Here is a 26,443-nt window from a genome sequence, read left to right as displayed (position 1 = left end):
AAAAAAATAAAACACTGTATAGAAATTACATGGTACGATTAGCTCGTTTCCATGCAAATATTAAATCTAAACTTAAAGTTGCTTTGTAATACTGTAAATAACACATAACGTTAATGTAGACCAGTTGCGGCACTAACTGGGGCATCTATTGCCTGTTGGGAGGGGGGGTGTTCGATTTTGTTTCATTCATTGTGATGTCCTTTTGCTTCTGGCGAGAACATGACACCCCGCCCTCATCGGCTGTCCAGGATTAACATTTTAGGTAGACGTTACTTTGAAAGGACCCGATGCGCTTTTCTGAATTTCAGCTCCGTATATCGTACTACGAGTGTGATTGTATTCGGATTGTATAGGGAGAAAGTTTTATAACAGTTAATGCAGTGCTAGACCGAAAAGATTGTTGAACATTGTAAAAAACCCCAGAGAGAGACTTTTATTTTCTAAATACCAAACTAAATGCTCCTTGTGTTCGGCGCTTGTTGACGTTGACAACAGATTGTCTTAAGCAGACTCCTATGTGTCGCCCGAGTTTACGTGACAATGAAAAATATGCGCGACATTTCTTTTACATACAAATGAATAATGTGTACTATGTACAGAAGCTTAAAGGCGTAGCAAAGTGTTGGTCTCTGTTGCTTCAGAATCGACTGCGATGCGTCACTTCTGTAACTTGGCGTAACTGAATGTAATACAATGTATAGTAACATAAAAAAGCCAGATCCAGAACGACCCAAAACGAGCTGTGCCAGACCCGATGGTGAAACAAGACAAGTTCGTAAAGTTCATACCAAAAAGATTCCTTACAGAGTTGGATACAACTGGAATAGAGGTGGAAGACTCAAGGAGCTGCGAATAAGGTCCAGAGACACTTTTTTGGGGGGGCATTTAAGTTTACTGCTTTGGTCACTAATAACGTCTATCGTTTTTAACCCCTATAGGCACTTGGCGAGAAAGTTCCTGAAAATATGGATGCGGAATACCTTTGGCAGAGTTCTTCCTCATAAAGCCAAGTGATTTGCTACCTTTACCAATGTTTAGTTTGTTTGGCACGTTTATTGTAAATGTATATGAACTTGTATCCTCTAAATTTAGGAAACTTGTGTTGCAGGTTTCATCATGACAATGTGGTCCTGAGACGAGCTTTTGAAGGATGGAGAGAAGAGTGGTGGACATATAGGAGGGAGTGGAGCCTTATGATGCGGGCAGAGTGTCACTACAGGTAAGGACAGAGTGGTGGCTTGTTACTCACTCTTTTTACTCAAGTAATGTAATTAAGCAGAGTTTTGAGGTATTTGCACTCTAAAGTATTCATTGTTTGCTACTTGACACATTGGCTCGACTGTAAATCAAAGAGAATATTGTGCTTTTTATTATATCTCTTTGACAAGTGTAGTGAAGTAATAACTTACTTTTGGATTAAAATTGTACATAAGAGGTGGCATACGTAAGTCAAGGGGTAAAGACAAAAACCACATAAACACAACTGCAACCCCCTTGGTTTGAGTCCGGGCACACATGACATTGTTGGATATCATATATTTCTCTTAGTTAGTTGCAGTTTATGTTTGTGTGATGCAAAAAAGATTTTGAGCTAATCTTTTGTCAGACATGTTATCATACATGATATAATCTGTTAATTTCTCATTCTTATGGGGACCTGTAGAAGACTGAGCTGGTGATTTTAAAATGCTAACTATGGGTTCTATGTTTCAGGTATTTTCTGTATAACTTGGTATTACAAAGATGGCGAACATTTCTGTCACTGCAAAGGGTAAAGAAGAGCAAACTGCAAAATGCTCAATCATTTGGTATGCTACAAATGAGAGTATATGTAATCTCACATAATCCAATGTGTCAGATATCAAATGAAGCTGATGTGTCATCAATGACTTTTTTCCCTTAACCAGCTGACAGGCAACAGATGCGTCTTGCTTGGGACAGGTGGGAGGTTTTCACCGAGATGAAGCGAATGAAGAACAGTATGTTTAAATCAGCGTTTGAGCAAAACAGATTCAGAACTCTTTTGTAAGTTTATTCTATATAAAAAGTAAAACCTGCACTTATAAGGTGTAGTAAGCCATGGTTTTAACTCAGTTTTTTTTATTAAACTTGAGCAGTTCTGCATGGAACTTGTGGCGGGCTAGGCTGCAGCAGTGTCATGACCTTTACAATTTGGAGGTCCAAGTGCAGAAACAATATGCTCTGACTTTACAGAGAAGGGTAAAGATGTTGTCCGACATACTCCTAACTTGTGTATCTTCACTCATATTTTTCTTGTTATAAAAACTCATTTCTTTTTGCGCTACGTTTTGTTAAAGGCTTGGCTTAGGTGGAAAAAAATACACACAGCCGCTTGTTGCCAGAAAGAGAAAGCAGCCATAGCTTCACTTCACTTCACCCTAAGACTTAAAAGAAAAACATTGCATCAGTGGATGAGTTATGTATCTTTTCGCCAAACCAAAAAACAGTTAGAAGGTAATTATAAACATACCTGTCCTAACATTTAATAAAGTAAAAGATCATCCATATGCTACGTATCATGCATATTTTACTGCCTGTTAATGTGTCAAATGGCTCATTAGCTATTCACTTTCTGTATGTGTTTATTTTTGTTTGTTTTTTTAAGCTGGGGCTCAGAATGCTTGTTATCTCAGTCTTGTGAAGACGTTTTGGAGTAGGTGGAGTGATGTGTTGCATCGCAGATGGAGCGAAGAGGAGCGCTTGCAAGCTGCAAGCCATTTGGCCATACAAAGCACTCAGCGGAGAGCATTGGAGCAATGGAAAGCTTGTATCCTATTATTATAGTAAATTAATAAATCTTTCAGTTTCATTAGTAATCGCCCACTGTAGTATAGTAAGTGCTTGTAATTATCAGGAATGTTGTTTGATTCTTGAGCTGATCAGTAGATGTGAAACTGTGCAGAGAAGAAGCTGAAAGAAACCACATGGCGAGTCAACATCACCATCATCATTTACTGGTAAAGATCAAAAGATAAAGCAATTACAATTAAGTACAGGATGCAGTTGTTTCATGTGTTAATCACTGCACATGTTATTTTTGCAGAGTGCTGGATTGCAGGGGCTGTCTCTTAACGTAATCTGGAACAAAACACACAGACTGAACAACAACATGGCTGTCCAGCATCATTATCAAATTGTAACTGAGCACTTGTTAAATACTTAAGTTTGTATTGAAGTTGATTTGAAGTTTTATGCATGGTTTTTTTTGTAGGTGTTAAGTAAATATTGGAAGCTGTGGCAGGACTGTCTGGAGGAAGCTGAAGACAAGAGCTTTCAACTAGTAACAGAAATGGCACAGACAAAGTACAGGTGCTTTTTCTTTTTTTTCTACCTTTAGCTACATTTTCCCTGGAGTAAACAGTCTATTCGTTGGCATACAGAAACGCATATACACATTGTACAGTAGCACACATTTATTTGCTTTCCTTTGTGGGCACTATGATGGATTAGGAATCCCACTTCACAGCTAGACGGTCATAGGTTTCAACCCATTGGCCATTTGTGGTGTTTCTGTGTGGAACTTGCATGTTCTCCTTGGGTATTCCAGTTTCGTCCCACAACCCAAAGACATGCATATTTGGTTAATTGGTGATTCTAAATTGCACTGTAGGTGTTAACATTAGTGTGAATAGTTGTCTGTCTTTGTGTGTCAGCCCTGTGATAGACTGGCGACCTGTCCAGAGTGTCCCCTACCCCTTTCTCAATGAAAACTGGGATTGGATTTAACTGGGCTTAATATGGAAACAACATTTTTGGTTAATATTTTGATTTTTACTTTTTTCTCCTGACAGAACGTCCCTGTTGGAAAGCTGTTTTTACCACTGGAGGGAGAAACTTGCTAAACAGAGACACATGCAGGTATTGCCAGTAGGACAAACACAGTATTATTTACAAAAGAGACATTTTTATAAATCATATAGATTATTATTATATAGATTATATTTATAAAATATAGATTTATTTTGCAAATGAGACTTAGGACAATCTAAAGTAGATATTGATTAAGATATTTACCCCATTACAAAACATCTGAGCACAATATATAATTTTCTACATTTTAGAACTGAAACACATAGTCAACTCTCTCTCTCTCTCTCTCTCTCTCTCTCTCGCTCTCTCTCTTTCTCTGTATATTTATATATTTTAATTTTGTTATTATTTAACCAGGATTTAAAGAAACATGTGAAGCCAAGGATCTATTTTTCAAAGGGTTCCTAGGTACATATAGTTTAACTCTAAACTAAAGAAACAGCATGCTTTCTTACAGGAATTGGAGCATACTGCAGACATTTGCTTTGCAGGCCGCATGTTACATCATTGTTTCAACTCATGGGTTGAGTTCACTCTGCAAGGGAAACTCAATAAACAAAGAAGACACAAGGCAGAAATCTATAATCGGTGAGTTGCTTTATCCTCCAGACTTACTTGCGTAAGTCTTGTGTTTTTTCTTATACTTGTACTTAACTCTGTATAACAGATCAGTCTGTGGCCCCTACAGAACATGATTTGTGTCTCTATTATCAGGCAGCGCCAGTACATGTGGGTATTTTACACCTGGTGGGGGCAGTCAGAAAAGCACAGGGAACAGATGCTTAATGAGCAGATGGTATGTCAGCTATAGATTAAAACTATATTGTTGATTAAGAGCATTGCTGTACATCAGACACTGACAGTTAACTGCTTAACAGGCAATTCTTCATAAGAAACACTGCCATATGCAGAGAGCTTGGTCCCTTTGGAGGCAAAGGACACAGCAGCAGATCAACGAGGAAGAGAAGGAGAAAGTGTCACATCATCTTTATCGACACAGACTTCTTCATAGGACGTTGATGCAGTGGAAGGACAATGGCAGTGATATTCGAGACAGGTAAGGCAAATGTAGTGCTGATTGCTTTGTTTGAGTACAGGTACACTGGAGCTGTGAGCTTCAAGGGCTTTTAGCTGACAGACTTGTTTGTTTGTGTGTTTGTTTGCATTTCAGAAGAAACCGAGAGCAGCAAGCATGTCATCAGGGTAACCTGCGCTGCATGAAATTGGCTGTGCAAAAATGGAAAAAGGTGCTTTCTGTGCCGATTGTTCTGTTTTGTTCAAAATTACAAGACCTTTAATGGATCCTGTTTACAAGCTCATTCCAAGTTATTCTTGTGTGTTTTAGTTCAACGGCACCTTACTTTAATTATCAATTCATTAATCAAGTTAAATTGGTCTATTTATTGATCGCTTGTGAAGTGAAGTGAAAAATGATTACTGTCTTCTGGAACATTATAAGTTATAACCTAATTGGTATAGCTGCTAGCATTTTTTTTAAATCATTAAACAAACCTAATGTTATTTGTTTTAATATTGTGTGTTTTATCAGCTTGTTCAAAGCCAGAGAGTGAAGAAAAGCAAACTAGACCAGATGCAGCATTACCATGAAGTTAAACTTCTCAAACACACATTTGTGGCCTGGAAGGTACATAAGTATCAGTTACAGATTATACAACAGCAACATGACAATCCAGGAGCCATAAAGATATTATGAAAGCTGATACACTGTGGCTTGCTGTATTCACAGACATATCACCTGCAGATGTCTCACATCTATGCATATGTCGAAGACCGTCACAGACAACAAACACAGCACTTCCTCAGGTATTTTAAAGTACCTACTGCCTAGATTTAAAGTTAAAATCTGAAATCAAGGTTTGGCTTTATCTACAATTCAGTGGTGTGTGTCAGTATCATCAGTCTGTCTCACCAGGGTGGCTCTGTCAGTGTGGAGGGACAACACTGTGCTGCTGGCAGAGGTTCGGCTCAGGGAGCAACAAGCTCACAATCACTTTAAGCATTTCCTGCAACTTAAGGTTATAAATCTATCTGTTGCTGTCATTCTCAAACCTACTATAATGATTTATTTTGTCAGTCGATTGCTGAATGCTTTTTAAAAAAAAAACCCTAATTAAGGTGTTTTCTGCGTGGAGAGAGGCAGCAACACATGCAGTGTTAAAGCGCCATCAACAGGAGGAAGCAGTCAGCAGAGCTCAGAAGTCCTTAAACCAAGGTAACAGCACCACTCCGATTTGTAACTCAATTTACATGTGGAGTTCGGTAACAGATTGTATTTCTGTGACTTACAGTTCAACAAAACTGGCAGGTGAAAAAAACATTTTTATGGGTTTGACTTTTCATATATGACTATATATAAAACCCTATGACTATGTACACTCACTGGTTTACCTTAGGTAAACTTGTACAGTCTAATGCTATGATCTCAGAGACCCACCATGACCTCAGTAATAAAGCTGAGAAATTTCACCTTGTAAAAGTAGCATTCGTAGCAGGGCGGGATTGCATTACATTAAGCAGACCTAATGAAGTGTCCAGAGAGTTTGTTTGAAAGTATGTTATCAGCTATCAAGGGTTAATTGGAGCAGATTATTTCTTTTATGCAATTGGATGTGCTCTCACACTCAAAGGTACAAATGACATAGACAACAGATATAATTGTGTATTACAAATTTTAATGATTCACAACAAAAACACGTTATTTTTTTCCCAATTAAATATTCTTGAAGATTCTTGACACTCCAGGTGTCTTGAACAAATGCAGACAATTGTCTGCAACTCATAACAGTTTATTTGCCACATGTTCTCGCCACAGATTTGGCAACTAGAATGGTTTAGTGTTTTGCTCTACGGTAAAGAATAATTTGTGTATATGAATTGTTCCACATCTTCTAGCTTGATGTTTCCTTTTTTTTTAGTGCGACTGGTGCAGTCTTTCAGACATTGGAGGAAACAAACCCGAGAGGCTCGAAGAGAGAGGATGTGTTTGGAAAAAGCCAGACAGCACTATAACTCCAAACTCCTTTTTAAAGCACTGACAATGTGGAATAAACTACACTACCAAAATCGAAAATATAAGGTTTATACCTGATTATCTTGTTAGCATTAAACAAAGCCAGATCCTGTATTATGAATTCTTAAATATGTGATTATTTCACAGGTGAAGAAACGACAAGGAGTCTTGTTGCTGAGATTAAAAATGTATCAGATCTACTTTGAACAGTGGAAAATGAAGGTTTGTTAATATATCACATGCAAATCATTTAAAAATATACTGCAGATTTTACACTCATCATGAGGAATAGCAATCAGCCTAGTAAAAATAGCTGTATACCTTGTAGACATGTTTTGTGAGGTTTAAATACAAACTAAACAACTAGTTAGATTCAGTATTTTTCGATTTTGTCCTGTATTAGTACTGAAAGTGGGGATTTCTGTATTGTTGGGAATTGTTGTATTTATAGATGTTGATGACTCTTATACCAGTATGTGTGATTTGATTTACAGCAGTTAGCCTGACTTTGTTTTACTTCCTGTTAACAGCTGCAGCACAGACGGAAAGAAACCAAGCAGACAGAGCTAGCACTCTGGCATTGGTCTCATACTCTTCAGGCCAAGGTAACACATTCTTCATCCAGGGCCTGACAAGAAAATTGAACACAGAATTATAAAGTAGAGTTAGGGCTCAATGTATCTTGATGTTTCTGGGTGAACCTGCTGCAGGTGTTGTATAGATGGAGGCTGTGGGTCACAGAGCAGCACAGGAAACAGGAGCAGGCAGCCAGAGCTGCGCAGGTCTACAGAGACCAGCTGCTGAAGGAGGGTGTGACGTGCATCCTCACATATGCTGCTCACATGAATGATCTTACAACGAGCCTTACACAGTATAGCCAAGAGCAGGTGTGTATTGGTATGTGGATTTAGTACTTTTATTACAATTTTAGACTTTCATTGCATATTATTGCATCACATCTGCCCATATCCTGCAGAGATCCCGTCAACTCCAGAGAGTAGTTAAGCGCTGTGCTATGCGGTGGAAGCAGCGGGCGCTCTGTAAATCCAGAGGGCAGAAAAAGATCCATGGGCAACAACTAAAAAAGAGTGTGACCTTCTGTGTGACTACACCTGAACCGAATGAAGTTTCCTCATCTGACACAATGGAGCTGATGGATGCTGAAGATGAAGTGCTTAGCAAGCTGTGAGCCTAAGATTCTGACCAATTATGAGTCTACATTCAATACATGGACTCTTATAGTTTGTCCTTTTCTACAGGCTTCCTCTTCATATGCCTCGACGTCAACCACGCCGCCATGCTGGACTCTTAGAGTCTCCACAAAAATTCTTGACACATAATAGGTAAGTATCCTAATTTGAAAAAACATAAAATATGTTAAAAATATTTCAGCAGTCACTGGCAAATGGTTTTACCTTTTTTTTTTTTCTAGCATCCAGAAGACATTTAACTTTACTGGTGTTGATTCAGCTCCAAATCTCTTGGACTTCAGTGCTTCTTCACAGTATAACCATTCCACAGTTATTTCCTCCCTCCTTCCTGCTGTCCCTGCTACATTCACACGTCGGAACACTGACACATGTCATGTGTCACCCTCTGAGCCTCACATGTCCACTGTGGACTCCCCTTATCTCAGCCAATACCCTACTCAAACTGAAGGCCTTCTTTTACCTCCTTCTGCCTTCATGACCACTGGGAGACAAATTACGGTAATAATAAGCTGTTATTACCTTATATCAGTTACCTTGAAGCAATAGATGAAATTTCTCGATTTTGGTTATATAATTGGTTTGTTTTTGGTTGTTTCTTTGCTTATTTGTTTTTTTGTTTGTTTGTTTGTTTTTTTCAAGTTGGGAAAAACATGCAGCTCAGGTCATGAAGATGCTCTGCTTAAACATTGCTCTCCAGTTTATTCAGGTATTGTAACTACACTTGCAATTTCCCCACAAAATGACTTGTTTTTGTTTTATACACCTCATATTCAAAACAACTCTTTTGATGGTACTTTAAGACATACATCTGAGAGCCTCCACTGGAGAAACCGAGGTTCATTGTGTTGAAGATGAAGCAGTTGATTCAGCTTCAGCTCTGACAAGAGAACTGCTGAACATTCAGATAGACATGAAGAGTTTCCAGCAGGACAGGAAGCAGCTCCAGTAAGAAGCAAGAACAATACCAGTTTTTTCCATCTTCGTTGTGTACATATTGTCACCATAGTAATTAATGTTTGATTGTGTGTCCTTTTAGTGCATGGCAGAAACTAAAAGAGGTGTTAGAGAGTTGGCTGCAGACCAGCGGAAAAGAAGAACAAATAATAAAAAATGAGATTTGTGAAGAATTGAAGGAGGTAAGATGATAAAACATTTTTGGTTTGTAATTTATATTACATTCTAATAAATCACTGATTTTGTATTTGATTTTTGTCTCTCAAACATCTAACTATCCTGCTAGCTTAACTTACAACAATCCTTTTTGGTTTTTCAGCACAGGCTGGAAAATATGCTGGAGAACTGTCAATACTAAGACAGCTTTTTGCATTATTTCTCGTGGATAGAATTTTAAAACTAAACCTATCTAGAAATAACAAATACATATACGTACAGTGTTAGAGAAAAGTATATACACAATAACACCAATCTGGACATGAGTTTTTCATTGCTCAGATGTTTTACTGTACAATAAGTAACAATACATTTGAGTTGCTGTGTCAATTGAAATAGCCAACTACTAATTGAAAAGCCAACTTCTGAAAATGACAAACACTGATAGCTTACATTTTGCATGCATTCTTCCTTAGCCTCATTTGAACAGTAATGTTTGTGAAAAAGTAAAGAAAGGGTGAACTATACAAAGTCACTGTGTCTCAGTTGATGTTTTTTATATTGGCAGCTGGAGGAGCGCATGGACAGACTTTCCATCAAACTGGCAAATAGAAAACCAACAATGCTGCTTCATGCAAAGAGAATCCAACATTTACAGACTGTCCTCCATACTTCAGGAGCTTGTGTTCTTTTTAAAAAAATAGAAGAGATGGAAACTGCACAGCCTGGATTCACAACCTGACAGAAGAAAGTGCTCACACACTCCCAAACTAAATACACCTTGAGATTATTTTGCCTGTAACCTAAAATAATTGGAAGACTGACTTGAGAATTGAATCACAATACTGTGTAAATTGTATAAGGAAAATGGAGACCTTCATGTCCAGGTAATGGTAAATATCTAAATATACTGTATAGTATGGGATATGCTGAGAATTTTAAATGAGCCTTTACCTCGGCATCGACACTGTAAGTTTGGCGAAACATTTGATAGGGGTTGTCTTTGTGACAGATGGTGCTAAATATTTTCCATATGCGAGCAAAAAGTGATTTAACTTTTTTCAGAGGAGGGGCTCTTGCGCAATGGGCTTTATATTATCCCGTTAGTGCCAGTGCCTCTAAAATTGGCGCAGGAATATTAGTTTTCAGACCAACGGAAAGGAAAGTGTTCAGCTGACTTCATGAGACAGATTTGTCCGAATCATTGATCTACAACAGGACAGAATGCAAGGACTTTATCCCATTTTGCTCTTTTTTATGTTTGTCTGCTGCATCAGGGGTATGTGTTATTTTATGCTCACCTTCAGCCTCTTTGTGACATTCAGTGTTTTACAACTACTTTGTTTTCACGTTTGATCACGTTTCACTTTTTTTTTGGGCTTCTTGCACTTCAGGGCATTCTTAATACAGATTTTAACATTATGTAAGCGTTGCTAACTCATTTTACTAATGTGAAAAGATGACTTTAATTAATTAATGCAAATAAATTCTTTTTACCTGCATCTGTAAATGCAAGCGCATGTTATGTTGGCAAATGACAAAATGTTATATCAGATGAACTGCATAATACTCTTCTGACTGCCTTGTATGGACTTTTTGAATCATTCCTTGCGCAACAGCTAAGAAGGTGCGGTGGTGCACAGTGTCAGATCCTGAACAAAGGAAATGTGCAGAACTGGCTAAAGCTCTAATGGCAGTGCTACCTCAACCTATTGTGGCAGATTTTGCTAGACTTTCATGCATACGGGCATCCAGCACAACTGACTGTATCGAGAGGATCAGGGTGAGAGATCTTTCATCTTGAATGTGGAGCTTCATTGTTTTAGATCTAGTTGCAATTTAGCAAAAGGATCAGTATATTCATTGCACCACCATTATGGCAGTCAAATGGGAACAGTGAATCCATATTTGATTCTACATAAACAATTCTTCCTATGAAGCTTCAAAAGTGACATCTCTAGCTGAGGACAGGGTGAGTAGTAGTGGTAATAGTGAGTAATAGTGTAGAAAGTAAAAACAATTGTCTCAAATCTTCAGGCCGAACCGATTAAGAGAAATTTACAATTTGGGGCTATTATTTCTTAAAATACAATACAAAGCAATAAATTAATCATTGCTTTGAAATTAGAGTATTGTCAGCCCTCCGAGAAAAGTCCAACCAAACAGAATCCAAGTTACCAAAGTTTTTTTATGTAAATATCACAGTAAATTTAAATCATGTAATATTTTTTTTAATTCAGTTAATTTAGCTTTATTTATATAGACACACACACACACATACATACCTACAGAGAGAGGGAGAAGCACAACTACGGGGGAAAGAAGGCACAAGGTTAATATCAAAGTGATGACATAAATGTGGGGTAGGGAAGAGAGGAAGAAAGGGATTGGTTGATATGGTTCTATTAGGTCTTTTAGATATGATGGAGCTTAACCATTAGCTTACTATGTAAAAAGGAGTGTTTCAGATTCTATTGTAGATTTTATGGGAAGCCAATGGAGAAAAGCTAATGAAGGGGCTGCAAACCCACAAATTGTACAATGAATTGACTTTAGGTGTTTGGTTCCTGACAGAGCATTACAGTAGAAAGAATTGCTATTAAGTTACTCTCCGTAAAATCCGTAAAGTTTTTTTGGTCAACATTATGTTTCAGGGAAACCGTGCTGACGTTGTGACATTAGATGCAGGAGAAGTATATTCTGCTGTGAAGCAGTTCAGCCTTGTTGCCATCGCCAAGGAGATATACAGCGAAGGTTTGTTTACTTCACATTTCTGACAGAGAAACCAGAGCACCAGTGTCTGAGTGAGTATGCATGTCTACATATGTCCACCTGTGTCTACACTGCAGGAGGTTGTATTCACTCTGTGGCTGTGGTGAGAAACACCAGCATGGACATACGATCCCTGCAAGGCCACAGGGCTTGTCACAGTGGGGTACGATGGACTGCTGGATGGAGTCTTCCACTTGGCTTCCTATTATCCAGAAACTACCTTAACTGGTCAAAGGAGCACCCACTTAGCCAAGGTAATAGGGCCATTATCAGCTGCAACTAATAAAATTGTACAGTCCCCTTCCCTTTTCTTTTTTTCCTTTTTCTCCTTGATTTTGTTCTTTCCCGTCAAGCAGATGTTAGTACCTTCTTCAGTGCCAGCTGTGTTCCTGGGGCAGCTGCCATGGCACCTTCTCTGTGCACTCTGTGCAGAGGCAAAAAGTCTTTCATTCGCCAGAAGAATTACCATTGTGAAACATCCCATAGTGAACCCTTCTACAATAGCCAGGGAGCCCTGAGGTTAGATCATAAAAAAGATCAACAAACCCTTGACTCAGGGCACCATGTTTGCTATATTTAAAAAAGTGAAGCAACATTAAAAACATTAATGCATTTCTCCTCTTACCCCTATTAATCTCTCACAGATGTCTCAGGACTGGGGCAGGAGATGTTGCATTTGTGGACCATTTAGCTCTTGAAAGTTTTAAAGGTGAACAACAAAAAGCTGCCTCTGTAGAGCCTTAAGATGGTTTCATTCTTTTCACAATTAGAAAAACCTTTGCTACATTTAGGCTTTGAGACCCTCACAACTTCCTCCGTTTCAGAGCAAATCTTCCATCATATCCCTCTCCCTCTAATCAGCTTTCAGCTTTCAGGAAAATAGTTGGTAAATAATACCAACTATTTTCCTGAAATTATTGAAATACCTAAAAATATTTAGAATGACTAACCAAACTACAGTTAGATAGTGTACCCCAATAAAAGACAAACATGTAGGGTACCTTGCAGTTTAGTCCAGTACTTGGAAAGGTTGTGGCGTAGTATTAAATGTATTAACTGTCAGACTTAAATTTAGTACTTTTTCTCCATCGTCACAAAAATCCTATTAAGAAATTAAAATCATAGTTGAATTTATTAGTAAAATTGTGTTTATGGTAGATATATAAATGCAAAATTTCGCAAAATCGATATAAAAGAGTATAAAAGATCAAGCTTAAACACACCAGTCATTGCAGGATCACTGTCCTGTAGTCAGTACAGCAGAATTGTTTAATAAATATGAGATTGAAAACCATTAACCCATAATTCTGCTGACTGAGAATTCATTATTCAAATTATTGTTACTATATGTATTCAACCCTGTTTTTACTGTTTTGTCTCAGAGAGTCATAGCAATGAGTTCAGGTTACTATGTACTGATGGTACACAAGCTCCTCTCAGCCACTACAGAAACTGTAATCTGGGTCGTGGTCCAGGAGGAGGCATGGTCACCAGATTCAACTTTCGCAAGGTCGCTCGCAAATTTCTAGTGACCCTGCAGGTACATGTCTTGTTCAGTTCTTGTCTTATCCCAAGTTTCCAAGTTTATTAACTATACTTGTCCTTTTATCCTTATGAAAAAAAGATTCTTTATCATTATTTAGATGCTGTTTGGCCAGCAAGGAAGAGAGAAGCAGCGGTTTCAACTCTTCAACTCATCGACCTTTGGGGAAAATGATCTTCTCTTTAAAGATGTGACAAATAAGCTTGCTGTTCTTCCAGATGACATAGATGTCAGTCAGGTGCTGGGGCTGGATTATGTGGCTCTCCTTAAAGGTCTTGGTCATGAAGGTGCCTATCTTTATTGGTGTTTTTTTTTTTTTCCAGTTTTAGAATTTTTAGATTCAGACAGTATGGTGTCAATGAACCTTTATGTGTGCAGGAAGCTCACTGGAGGACAGCGTTGTGCGATGGTGCTGTATCAGCCATGCAGAACAGAAAAAATGTGAACAGTGGGCTCTCAGTATAAAGTCAGACCCGCTGGTGTGTGTCAGAGCAGTTTCAATGCGCGATTGTATTGAGAAAATTAAGGTAAGTCATGCAAATGGCAGTACATGAGGATATTATGCTCCCTACACTCTGTTGAGTACTTCTTTACTGTACAAAATCCAGCCACCTGTGTTTTGCATTTTACTGCAGAGGGATGAGGTGGACGCTGTTTCATTGGATGCAACTCACACATTTATTGCAGGGAAATGTGGCCTTGTCCCTGTGGTCACAGAATATTATGGTAAGACATCATTTACAGTATATCCTTAAATAATAATATAGGCACAGTGTCATATACACGGGTGGAACCACAACATTTTTATTTGGGTGGCCCGGCTGAGGTACATGCTCAAAATAGTGGACCATTCAGAAAATGATTTAAAAGATTTTAAACTCAAAAAACAATTTTAGACCACCCCTCTGGCCCCACTTTTGGTCATGTAGTATGTAAAATATTTATTCATTATTATAAGTGCTTATGATCTGGTTTTAAAGTGAAGGCTGCTTATGAATTATTTAAACATAATATTTAAATTTTCTGGAAACCTGGTTATGCTACTGTGGATGGCTAACAAATGAGTCTCTACCATATTCCCAGATTTGTTGTCAACTTAGGTTACATAGTAGTTGGCCAGTAAAATATATAATCCATCCATCCAAAAGATAATTAATATGCTGAAACAAAGAGACATAATTAAGAATTACACACACTGTATTTTAAATCCAGCAGAGCTTGATAAATGCAGCAAAGCTTGGGCAGCCACAAATCAAACTTTGTTCATTCTTAACTGCTGAGGTTACACAGTCAGTAAGTAAATGTAACGTTGAGATTTTAATGGCTTAAACCACCTGCACAACAAGTGTGAGAAGTCTGCATACTATTATAATTATGTAAACAGGGACGAGAACAGGGTTTCTCATGCACCACGTTAACACCATATTCAATTATTTTTGGTTATATTAATACGAATGCACTTCAGTCATTAAGTCAACTTTACTTTTAGATGTGGGGGAATAGATGTGGGGAAATAATCCCCAACATTTTACACTTTGAAAAGTAAAAAGTAAAAAAACATTAAATCCACTGCCTTTCTTGAAGTAATTTAAAATATCTGTTAACTTGTGCTTGGTCTCTTCTAGGAAGAAGATGTGTACTTGATGAAGGATTAGGTCACTTAGAGACAGATGGTAAAATAAACCCAAAATACACCTTCAGTAAAGTAACTTCTTGTATGAATCATATGCCATTATTGTCTGTACATTAAAACCACTGCTGTTCCTCTCATCAGTGTTGCCCTCAGTGGTGGGTGTGGCTGTGGCAAAGCACTCAAACAGGAATGTTTTTTTCGGGAACCTTGGGGGGCGGCGCTCCTGTCATGGCCACATGTACAGCCCTGCTGGCTGGCTGTTGCCATACAGACACATACTGAGCATAGAGCGTAACAGCAGCTCCCCCTGTGATCCAAACCAAGGTACTGTATCCAGTATATTGTGCAAGAAAATGTTCATGTTAAATCACTGTTTATAGTCCCTGCTATTGGCTAGAGCTTGTTGTATGAGTATTTCAAACTAAATGCCACTTTGTGTTTTCTCAGTGTACAACACAGTATTTTGGAAAGGCTGTCTTCCTGGCTCGGAGGGGAATCTCTGTAAAGTGTGTGTGGGAGGCACAGGAGAGGCTGCAACCAAGCGCTGTGCTGATCATCACAATGAGCGTTACTATGGGAACATGGGGGCTTTAAGGTAGCTTACCTAAAATAGGGTTTTCTATTCACCTTCAATTTAAAAATGCAGTTTAACTAAAATATGAACAATTATATTTCCCCCTCTCCTTTAGTGGTATCCAGGCTTTGAGATACATTTGTTTGTACAGTTATTTTCACTTAAAAAAAAAACAACTAGTGAGAGGCAACCCAATTAGTAAAACTGCTGGCTACCCAGTAAAAAATAAAAATAAATTTGCTAAAAAAAAAGGGGGAACTACCAAATTGTTGACTACTACTAATCCTGCTGCTAATAATAATAATAATAATAATAATAATAATAATAATAATAATAATAATAACAGTAATAATAAAGTTTTGTCTGGGTTCGTCACGTTTCACAGGTGGGATCATTTGATGCTTTGTTAATGTAAAAAAATTTAGTGTAGTCCAAATTTTAAATTCTGTTTTATTTATGTAGTGCCAGTTCACAACAATAATCGTATCCAGGCAAGTTAAATAATAAATTCAAGCTTATACATATTTATAGAAAAAGAACAAATTCTCCTTAAGCGAGCAGTAAGGTGATGTTAGGGAAGAAAAACTCCAATTATTGGAAGAAATCTCTGATAGAACCAGGCTCAGGGTGAGCAGTGATCTGACTTGACCAGTTGTACTGAATTCAGAGTGGAGAGAGAAAAGAAGTGTAACAAGAAGCAACGACAAAACACTGGGCAGTGTGGTAGATCCAGTTACTGAAGACTGGAAATACAAATTGTTTAAACTGAGAAATTTTAACATTTCATGGAAAATATTAGCCCATTTTGGTCCTTGTACATATGGAACAAAAATATCTCTACATCTGGATGCTACTAGAGCTATGTGATAAAGTAGTTTTAAATGCAATTAAATGAATTAACCCTTGCTTGTTATTCATAGGTGTTTGGTTGGAGATCCCGGTGGAAAAAGCTACGGAGATGTGGCCTTCCTTGAGCAGCACAACCTTCAGGCCAACATCCTCAGTGAGACGTTTAAGATGAACACACTAATAGTAGCACATACTGTATGTTTGTGTTATGCTTTTGTTATGTCCTTTAGGTCTGAGCTCTACTGGTTGGGGGGAGGGATGGATGTCACCAGATTTTGAGTTGCTGTGTGATGATGGTCGCCGGGCTCCATTGTCAGAGTGGGAGAGCTGCAACCTCGGGCTCATTCCACCGAACAGCATCATGACACGGCCCGTGCTCACAGCACGAGTGTATGATTTTCTCATGAAGTCACAGGTAATTTTTCTAAAATCTAAAATGTATTTCTTTGGACTGTGGGAGGATACCGGAGTACCCAGAGTAAACACAGACAAGCAGGTGGAGCAAATGCAAACTCCACACAGAGAGGCCACAGCCTGCTGGGGATGCAGCAGCACAAAAAATTCCACCACCATGCCACCTGTTATTTTCATGTCACGGTTTTATTATTATTATTATTTATTATTATTGAGGTCAAATAGAAGCCAAAGTCACGACCACATTACCTCAACTTCTGATGAATGCTCACAATAACCCGGAAAAAAACCCAGCTTTTTGCACTGCAGAATGCAAAAATAGACAACAATTTCGGTTTGTGTTATTGATGTTGCGCAGGGGCAACATGTGTTTGTATTTATTCATTTACAATTTACCATATAGGAAACACTGGCAGCAAACGCTGAGTTCAACCTCTTTGAGTCTCAGCCATATGGAGAGAGCGATCTGCTTTTTAAAGATGCAACACAGTGTTTTGTCCACACAAGCCACATGGACTACCGCTCCATCCTTGGAGAAGAGTTTTATAATCATGCAGAAACCGTCTTCAACTGCACACACTCCGGTATGACCACAATCACCCACACAGAGTTGATTATAATGGATGTAAAATATGCAAGTAAAAATATATAACTCTTTCACAGTATTCATGTATACTTTCATTTGCCTTACAACAGATATCTTGGAGTTTTGCAAACAAGATGTGTGCAGCATATTCTAACATGAACATGAACATTCAACATGTATATTTGTTTCTGATGACTGCAATAACTAGTCGTGGACACAAAGAACTCTGCTGGATCTCTTTTCATGCACAACAAGATATTGGGATCCATGTAAGATGACAGAAGAATATGAGGCAACTGTTGCAAGTTCTCCAAGATGCTTGGAATATGTTGTTTTAAAGACAAAGAGAGACCACTACTAATATTAGTTTAGTTGAGTTTTCATTCTATTAACTGCACTTTTATGAAGGTAATTGTATAACATAAACTACTCATGACATTGTCTTTGATCCTCTCCTTACTTTTCAATCACCTAAGGTGATTGAAACTTTTCATGATTAAAAGCTGTTATGAAACATAAAGCAACAAGCCAGAGCTGGTTTTAGTACAAATTTTGATAGGTGTTTACATGTTAAGCATTTACTATTATTTCAGGACTACAATTTATTTCTATGTGAATTATACAACTATCAAGTTAATATACACTTTTTCTGTCAACTTTTTTTAAGTCTTATTTCACGTTATCTTGTTTCACTTTATTAGAATGGTTTAATAATTTTAGAATACAGTGAAAAGGAGCTAGGTTAGAAAATGTCTATGACGTTGTATGAATGAATTGCATGAATTTGCAGTTTGCACTTTAATTATACAGTCTTTAGTTAAAGGATATTAAATAATGGTAAATGGCCACTTATATAGCGCTTTTTATCCAAAGCGCTTTACAATATTGATTCCCATTCACCCAAACACACTGATGGGGGTGGCTTCCATACAAGGAGCTCACCTCACCCACCGGAGTCAACTTGGGGTTCAGTGTCTTGCTCAAGGACACTGTAGCCGGAAATGGGGATCGAATCACTGAGCATGTGGTCCGTGGACGACTGCATTACCAACTAAGCTACAGCACCAGATAATCTGAAGATGGTTAAAATTTTGTTGAATAACAGGACAGTAATGCATGCATAACGGCTATGCGCAAACAAGATCAGGCATCCTAATTATTTATGAACGATTGTCATATTCGTAGCTGTTTTATGCCACAAGCGTTTGACTACAGCTCCCAGAGTACAGCGCGACTGTTTGGGGTGTTACATAGAACAAGGTATTTCCTGTTGGCGTCACTGTGGGTGTGACAAAGTTTCCTAGCTTATGTCAGCTTGATTCGGGTCGAGTCGTTATTCAACGGACACTTTGTAGCTGCTGACTCTTTGCTGTGAGTTTGTTTTTTATTGTAACGTTAACTGCGGCTGCTACTTTCATAAAACTAAGGGAAAGAATCCTATTAATGTAAGGTAATTTATGTTACATAGCTGAGATTATTTCTCTAACGATGAGATGTTTGTTAGCTTTACATGTTGAAACTTACAGACATGTTTTCTGTCTGTGGGGCTGTGTTTTCAAATCTTCAGTCTTTTCTCATATTAAGACGTGTATTATGTTTCTTTGATCACCTGGAGTAAAACGTTTTCCTACTTATATATATATACAGCATATCTGCCGGTTTTGAAATATAAAAATGATTCACCAAAACATGCAAATAAAGCTATTTAAGAGCCTTACATTTCAGTCGCTAATGTGCAGATGTTGGGCCTTAAACAAATTAGTTTCCAATTGCTTAAATGAGTGTCCAGATCTAGATCCGGTTGAGTTATTAGTTAATTATGTACGTGAAGAAAAAGAGCTCGAGTTTATAACCAGCTGCTCTCTATTTTCCCTGATGTAGATGAAACTGACATGGTGGACCCACAAACTACACACAACTCCTGTAAAGACAGCATTAACCGTCCCTGCAGGCATGTTAAGCTTTGTCCCCTCCTGCAGCACTGCTGATGCGCACTCACTGGAGCTGCTGCAGGACTTTGTGTCTCGAGCCAGTCGCCTGTTCGTTATCAGCGGAGCAGGACTCTCCACAGAATCGGGGATCCCAGACTATCGTTCAGAAGGTGTCGGACTATACGCCCGCACTGACAGAAGACCCATACAGCATGCGGAGTTTGTCCACAGTGCAAAGTCCCGACAGCGTTACTGGGCTAGAAACTTTGTCGGGTGGCCGCAGTTTTCCTCCCGCCAGCCAAATGCTGCACACTATGCTCTGCGCAGGTGGGAGGAGAGGGGGAAGCTGCACTGGCTGGTCACACAAAATGTGGATGCACTTCACTCAAAGGCAGGACAGAAAAGACTGACTGAGCTGCATGGTTGTTCTCACAGGTGAGAAAATGCCTGACTTATTCATGTCTGGAAGAAGTTGAAATAATTTCTTTAGTAACAGTAGCAACAGTCAGCCAGGTTCAACAGCATTTGGTTGACTATTCGATGTAATGCAAGTAATTGTACATCTTGTTTTATAAAGTAAGAATTTGTAAAATGTGTATATAAAATCCTAATCGGCAATATAACTATTGCTTAAAGCTGCCCAATAAATGTAGTTGTATTAAAAAAAAAACAAATGTGTCAGGGTTGTAGCAGAAGTTCCAAGGGGGAGATGTGTTATCAGTGTAAAAATGAAATAAAATCTCAAAATACCCGTAAGGGGCATCTAGGAGTAAGAGATGAAGTTATGTTTTCGGTGAACTCACTCTTTAGTATTGTGGTGGATAGGGACTTAAAGTGTTTTAAAACATTATTGGAGCTCATATATTTGTCATCAGGGTGATCTGTCTGGGCTGCGGAGTCACCTCAGCAAGGGAGGAGCTCCAGAACCGATTTATAGCACTAAACCCGGACTGGAGAGCCCAGGAAGGGGCTGTGGCTCCAGATGGTGACGTTTTTTTGGAAGATGAGCAGGTCCTCCATTTCAGAGTCCCCTCCTGTGAGAACTGTGGAGGAATACTGAAGCCTGATGTCACTTTTTTTGGAGACACTGTGAAGAAAGCGACAGTACAGTTTGTGAACGACAGGCTGGCTGAGTCAGATGCAGTGTTAGTTGTGGGGTCCTCATTACAGGTAGATTTTTATTTTAAAATGTACCTTTGTTGGAAAATTGGTAGATCACAACACTTACCTGTATGTTTGCATTTAATTGTTTCCTTTTTTTGTTCTAAGGTGTACTCAGGATACAGGTTTTTATTGGCAGCAAGTGAGGGGAAAATGCCAATTGCCATTTTGAACATTGGGCCCACGAGAGCAGACCACCTGGCTGGGTTGAAAGTGAGTGGCCGCTGTGGTGAAGTGCTGTCAGTCACTGCCGTGAACCTGCAGGTTGGATCGTCTGTATTCAACTGACCTTAAGCCTGTCAAAACTACCTCAAATTGTTGATGAAGATCAACTAAATGTTAATAAGTTAATAACTTGGGAACGTTTCCCGCTTCCACTGCACACAACAAGCTGCGGTTAGGGAATCAATATGTTGGTCCACCTAACAACAAACAGGTTTTTATCTTTTAGTCAGAGGGGAAGAAAAGACTCAGGCTGTGCTGTATGAGTTGTTCCACTGCTGCTGTGGGTTTAGGTACAGTAGAATACATAGATGATGGTGTAGTTCACTGCCCTAAACTGACAGCTGAACGCAGAAAAGGGAAATGTGCAGATGGCATTGAGGAAGAGCCACACAGTATATGGGTCAGGCTTTGGTCACTGTAGAATTCTGTCTTTATTTACAGCTTTTCTCATTTTTTCTGTCTAAGCCACATGAAGTCACAGGTAACATAGTCCAAAAACATGGATGATCACTGACTAAAATAAAACATTTTGTTTGCAAAATGTACTTACACTAACAAAACTTTAACAACATTCAACAAAACCATTTTTTCCCCTCAAACAACAAATCTTACAATATATAAAACAAACAAATTCATACCATCAGTCACTACAAAATAGAAAACAAAATACAATATGTATCCATTAACCTCCTAGTACCACAAAGAGATAATTAAAAAACAAGCTGCACTGTGCACCTGCACTTTGTTACATTTTGAAGTACTGTAAAAAAATATATTTTTTTCTTTTTCAAGAAGGTTTTCTTGATTAATTTTTACATGCAAGACAACAAATTTGGACACTCAATGTAGCACTTCATAGGTACTATATCCTTTATTGAATGAAAACAAAAAATCAGAATTTTTTTTTTTATTGCACTGCATCAGATTTTATTTTTTTTTCATATTGTTCAAACACAACACAAAAACTGAACAATTTGAAAGTACAGATAAAATAAGTAGTAATGAATGCAAAATACGTAATTTTACGTTTAGTCAATTAGTTCCCATCAACATCAAACTCTGTTTTCCTATGTCTGTGATATAGCAACACAGATGATTATCTTTTATTGATTGATAAGTACTGACCTCTGATTGAAGAATTTTGCATACAGGGTTGTGCACACATACATTAGGGATTCATAATTTTGCAAGTAATTTCTATCAGAGTGGATCATCTATTTTTCTTCTGTTTAATAGTTAATTCAATCATTTTTGGGAGAATAAATTTGCATGCTAACTGTTGTGAAAAATTGTGCTGTAAAATCCAATGGAAAAGTGTATATATTTGCAACAGGAGAGATCAGCAAGGTGCTCAAGTTGTGTGATTGTGAGAAAATCTGATTAAACCATTTTCTTGTTTTCATTAGATAAAACAAATGTGTGGAATGGACATTTTCATTGCACAAAGGTATAAATCATCTAAATAAGATACGTGTATTTAAACAAGTACTGTAAACTTATCAGCTAACTATTATAACAAAAATTAGTGGGTGGGCTCATGACACCATGCTGGATTTGATAAGTATGTTAAACGCTAACAAAGTTAAGTGACTGCAACTTTTTTCAGTTAAACAATGTAGTAAAAGCTACAAGCTGGAGACTAGTTTCTTCAGCAAATGGAAAACTAAGATCAACAGGTTTTGGCTTGTCCCTTCAGGGGTCGCCAAGGCGGAACGTGTTTTGCACATTGATTTTTCATATGTTTTCAAGCTGGATACCCTTCCTGCCGCAACTCCCCCATTTTATCGGGGCAAGGTGGCCCTTGGTTGCTGGGCGGAGCGACACCTGGTGGGGTGGGATTCGATCACAGGGCTGTCTCTACCCATTTTTTAAAAGTTATACAGCTTTGTACATTTGTGTCTGAAATTCTGCATTGCTCAATGCAAATGTACAATTTTAATGTAAATTAACCACATCTTATTACATTTGCATTCTGTAGCATCAGAATGTATTAAGTATGATCTGTATTTCAGGAGTTGGTTGTAGCTAAAATCATCAATTAAACATTTTAAATTAGGTTTCCTTTGCCTTTTATTTGAAAGTAGAGAACAATAATGAAACGGCAAAGGTCACCTTTGTTGCATAAGGGCAGTCTGTTTTGGTCAAACTGGGAATTGTTGCTTCTTGTGACAGACTCGTGGTTTGTGGTTTGTCTATCTAGTTTATACATAAATACACAAACAAACACATACAAATGAACACCTGGCAAACAAACTGAAGGTCAGAATTGGCTTTTAATATAAAACCAATCTTGATTCCCTTTTACTAGTCCATGGGCCATTGTACAATTTACTATTCTGGCTGATTTTAAATATTCTGTGTAATTGAATGACTCTGCCACCTTAAAGTCTGATGACTCTAGGTATCACAGTGCAATGCACTTTATTAATCTAGGTAAAACTATGCTTAACAAATCAGTGTTTTAAATGGTTAAACCTTATGCGACAATATGTTCCAACAAATTACGATTCAACTGACAAGCTCATGAATTAAAACACTCCAAAAAACTTTAGTGAGGAAATCAGATATAAATATGTCAAAGCTGTAATGTCTACACTGAAACTCACAGTGTATATTATACTACTCCCTCTCTTAATCCCAAACTTGACTTAATGTGTGGATTACAATTTTCAATTGTTCTAAAATTTAGAGATTTAGTCATTTTTAAATGTTATAGATTACTTCAGCCTGCATCATTTTAGTCTGTAGAGGATTTTTCCTGTAATCTTTTCTATGTATTAATAGCTTTGCAAAAGTCCTTTACAATAATAATCATATTACAGGACAGAAAATCCCTCATCTTTTTATGGAACAATAGATTGAAATTCCTTGAATGTTATTCATTTATAGGACTGCAAAAACGGCCCCAGTGATATGTAATAATTTGGTCTAACTGTGATTTGAAATATTTTACTATTAAGAGTGACTAAATTTACTCTTACTTTCATTATATTACTTCTAGCACAAGTATGTGTGTGTTGACCAGCTGCTGTCCTAATAACTCAGGACTTGTACTTAAAGAAATGAACAGCAGATTTCTAGTTTATGGCTTTATTAGTTAGGTTTAATAGAGTGTGGATGTTAGCATCACAAACAGACCGAGGGTAGAGAGACTGTGGTTTGACAAACTTTAAGATCCTTTAAAACATTTTGCTGCTGAAATCGTTCTTGTAAACAAAGCTTCCAGTGCTCCAACTTAGACTGTGTCTCTTCAATCAGAACATCTGGGACACTGAAAGAGTAAAGTTGACATAAGTGACCTGCAGCATCTGCTTGCCATGTTACCGCAGCTGTAGTCACCATCAGAGGAGTCATAGACAGACAGTTTTCAAAGCTCTTGGTCTGATCAAACCAGTACGTGACTGGGTAACCCAGTAAAAGACCAAAGGTTGTGCACAGGTTCCACTTTTCACATTTTTCTTTAACATAAAGAGGTTTCTCAGCCTCTCTAAGTTGTTCAACCTCTCTCAGAAGAAGCAGTAAATTTTGAATCGTGCTGTTCTGCTCCTCTGTGAGAGGGTTAATGATGGTGGGCGTGTCCAGTGAGTGGCAGACATCAATCACAGCTACACTGCTGTCATCAAGTACTTGCTCCAGATTTGATATTACTGTAACAGGATTAACAATTAGCACATTTCCATTTAAATCCAATGTGATAAGTGATTTGGACACAAGATGAAAAGCCTGCAGTGAACTCAAATACTGCTGCACCTGCTCTGCACAAGCACCGTTACTGTCATACAGCACAGCGGGTTTCAACCCCAAATCAACAGCCAAGACCTGAGTAGCCAGGTCCATGCTCTGAGGAACAGAAGGACGCTTTCTATTAGCACACAGACAGTTACGAGCTGCAGCAACAAAGAGCTCCTGTGTGGACATAGCTGCAGAGATGACACAATTCAAATAGATACAAGTACCTACTAATACATCTTAGTAACAAGTTTTGAAGATTTAAACATTATATCTATAGCAAATTCAAAATCTATGAAAAAAAAGAGCAGATACACTTTACTGTAATTATTTTTTACTTCACCCACACTGACAGGAAGAACACTACAGAAAGGTGAATCTGATTCATGTCAATTGGGACAAAGTTGTTTTTATAATATATAACTAGTCATAAAAAAAAAAAGTCTTGCGATCATTTACTTATGTCCCTTGTATCTTCATTTTTGGTCCAAGACACCTAAAACAAAAAACAGAAATACAATGTCAGTTACAAAAATATTTCACACAACACAGATAATCTGCCTAAATTATATGTATTTTGAACTAACTTATAAACTATGACCCTCTGTTTGGTTACTGCAAAATTATTGCTAACTAGACGCAGACAAACACACTGCCTCACCATCAACATGGTTTTTCTTTGTGCTGTATTCTTACCATGTTATGCAATAGGCTGAGGAGACATAAGGTCAAAATCTGAGAGGTTTCTTGCAACCCAAACACCAGCTGCAAACAAACCCAGGTTTACCAGAAGATTCCTGAAAAAACAGAAAAGCAAACAAATCACAAATGGTGATTAATTTTGACAAGATTAAAGCTTAAAACAATCAGCACAAAAGCTTCATGTAAACAGCTATCAGCCACAGCATTAACACTGGTAGTTTTTATGGAGAACAAGGGTCCTGGAAATGGTGCCTCTGAGCTGTCTGCAACTACACAGCCCCATAAAATGTGATACACTGTGTGCAGATGATCGTAGAAGTACACAAACTCAATATTTACGTACAAATAATTGCCCCACAAATCATCCATCACAAGTAGCACTTCAGATCTTCAGTGCAAGTAAAAGCACCAAGCACATTATCTACATTTTATTTAAAGTACAAATGCATGCACACCACCCAAAAACAATGTATTTTAAACTAACTTAATATAGTAATAATGCCAAAACATTTACAGTAATTAATTCAAATAAGGGTCAAAGATCACAGTTGTAAGGGGTGGAGCTGCTTTTAAACACTTTATGTGGGTAGCCCAAAATTATATATATCAGCATTTATTAGTTCATAAGATTTTATATAAACTTTATAAATCATCTTTATGTTAAAACAACTAATCGCTGTATTTGGTCACTATTTAAATAAAATGAGCAATCTTCACTTAAAAAACTACAACTTTAGAACGACTTATATTTTTATTTTCTGAATCAGTTACTTAAATAATTATGCGATTTGAATGAGTGAAGAGTGAATTTTGGTCAACTTATTACCAAAAAGTTAAAAGAGCGGCTCGAGTACAGAAATCATTAAGCGACTGTACAAGGACAAATCACACTGCATTGTGTGCTAAAGTTAGCCGTGGCTAACGTTAGGCATATTTCACAGATCCATCCTTTTATCCACATTAACTCACCTCCTGAAATCGTTTCTATCTGTTGCGAAGCGACAAGCTGAACCGATCCAGTCCATCACACCCGAGCGAGCGCCCTTTTTCACGTTAGGTCCACTCATCTTGGTAAAATGCGGTGTAACGACAGCGGCGGCAACGAGGGGGAACGAATATCAGGGGGAAGGGTTTAGATGTG

General features: G+C 37.9%; 5 protein-coding genes across 10 annotated transcripts; 3 read left to right on the top strand and 2 right to left on the bottom strand.

The window, feature by feature from the left end:
- The first annotated feature begins 259 nt into the window (after positions 1-259).
- sfi1 (SFI1 centrin binding protein) lies at positions 260-10,685 on the top strand. 2 transcript variants are annotated; one of them, XM_067504390.1, is made up of 31 exons: positions 260-857; positions 939-1,010; positions 1,109-1,219; positions 1,714-1,808; positions 1,908-2,025; positions 2,118-2,220; positions 2,319-2,475; positions 2,627-2,788; positions 2,905-2,978; positions 3,065-3,157; positions 3,233-3,330; positions 3,813-3,879; positions 4,289-4,419; positions 4,546-4,627; positions 4,710-4,888; positions 5,003-5,078; positions 5,381-5,476; positions 5,579-5,655; positions 5,765-5,867; positions 5,968-6,064; positions 6,768-6,928; positions 7,010-7,084; positions 7,393-7,467; positions 7,573-7,749; positions 7,839-8,047; positions 8,122-8,205; positions 8,295-8,571; positions 8,713-8,779; positions 8,874-9,018; positions 9,110-9,209; positions 9,752-10,685. In XM_067504390.1, the coding sequence occupies exons 1-31, from the start codon at positions 694-696 to the stop codon at positions 9,923-9,925; spliced, it is 3,699 nt and encodes a 1,232-aa protein (XP_067360491.1). In that variant the 5' UTR covers positions 260-693; the 3' UTR covers positions 9,926-10,685. The 2 variants fall into 2 exon arrangements, with proteins under 2 accessions (XP_067360491.1, XP_067360492.1); XM_067504391.1 differs by having other exon boundaries at positions 261-857; positions 2,908-2,978.
- sxph (saxiphilin) lies at positions 10,323-18,210 on the top strand. The gene is made up of 17 exons (XM_067504400.1): positions 10,323-10,462; positions 10,803-10,966; positions 11,838-11,937; positions 12,033-12,209; positions 12,312-12,474; positions 12,600-12,664; positions 13,338-13,495; positions 13,599-13,785; positions 13,877-14,025; positions 14,134-14,224; positions 15,124-15,171; positions 15,273-15,455; positions 15,579-15,726; positions 16,626-16,708; positions 16,785-16,969; positions 17,372-17,552; positions 17,665-18,210. Exons 1-17 carry the CDS (start codon positions 10,408-10,410, stop codon positions 17,706-17,708), a joined length of 2,181 nt encoding a protein of 726 aa, XP_067360501.1. The 5' UTR covers positions 10,323-10,407; the 3' UTR covers positions 17,709-18,210.
- Positions 18,211-18,350: 140 nt separating this feature from the next.
- sirt4 (sirtuin 4) lies at positions 18,351-22,928 on the top strand. 4 transcript variants are annotated; one of them, XM_067504407.1, is made up of 4 exons: positions 18,351-18,814; positions 19,436-19,920; positions 20,361-20,655; positions 20,755-22,928. In XM_067504407.1, exons 2-4 carry the CDS (start codon positions 19,436-19,438, stop codon positions 20,932-20,934), a joined length of 960 nt encoding a protein of 319 aa, XP_067360508.1. In that variant the 5' UTR covers positions 18,351-18,814; the 3' UTR covers positions 20,935-22,928. The 4 variants fall into 4 exon arrangements, with proteins under 4 accessions (XP_067360508.1, XP_067360505.1, XP_067360506.1 ...); XM_067504404.1 differs by having other exon boundaries at positions 18,807-18,925; XM_067504405.1 differs by lacking the exon at positions 18,351-18,814 and adding an exon at positions 18,870-18,999.
- Positions 22,929-23,945: 1,017 nt separating this feature from the next.
- On the bottom strand, positions 23,946-24,795 carry c5h1orf74 (chromosome 5 C1orf74 homolog). The gene has a single exon (XM_067504408.1). It carries the CDS (start codon positions 24,787-24,789, stop codon positions 23,998-24,000), a length of 792 nt encoding a protein of 263 aa, XP_067360509.1. The 5' UTR covers positions 24,790-24,795; the 3' UTR covers positions 23,946-23,997.
- On the bottom strand, positions 23,946-26,438 carry tomm6 (translocase of outer mitochondrial membrane 6 homolog (yeast)). Of its 2 annotated transcripts, XM_067504413.1 has the most exons (4): positions 26,272-26,438; positions 25,297-25,397; positions 25,060-25,096; positions 23,946-24,142 (listed from the first exon to the last, which is right to left on the bottom strand). In XM_067504413.1, the coding sequence occupies exons 1-2, from the start codon at positions 26,367-26,369 to the stop codon at positions 25,301-25,303; spliced, it is 195 nt and encodes a 64-aa protein (XP_067360514.1). In that variant the 5' UTR covers positions 26,370-26,438; the 3' UTR covers positions 23,946-24,142; positions 25,060-25,096; positions 25,297-25,300. The 2 variants fall into 2 exon arrangements, with proteins under 2 accessions (XP_067360514.1, XP_067360512.1); XM_067504411.1 differs by lacking the exon at positions 23,946-24,142 and having other exon boundaries at positions 25,055-25,096; positions 26,272-26,437.
- Positions 26,439-26,443: the final 5 nt, after the last annotated feature.

The sequence above is a fragment of the Channa argus genome, chromosome 5 (assembly GCF_033026475.1).
Source record: "Channa argus isolate prfri chromosome 5, Channa argus male v1.0, whole genome shotgun sequence".
Lineage (NCBI taxonomy): Eukaryota > Metazoa > Chordata > Actinopteri > Anabantiformes > Channidae > Channa > Channa argus.
The sequence above is the reverse complement of the archived record's forward strand: the minus strand, read 5'-3'. Positions and strand labels throughout refer to the sequence as shown.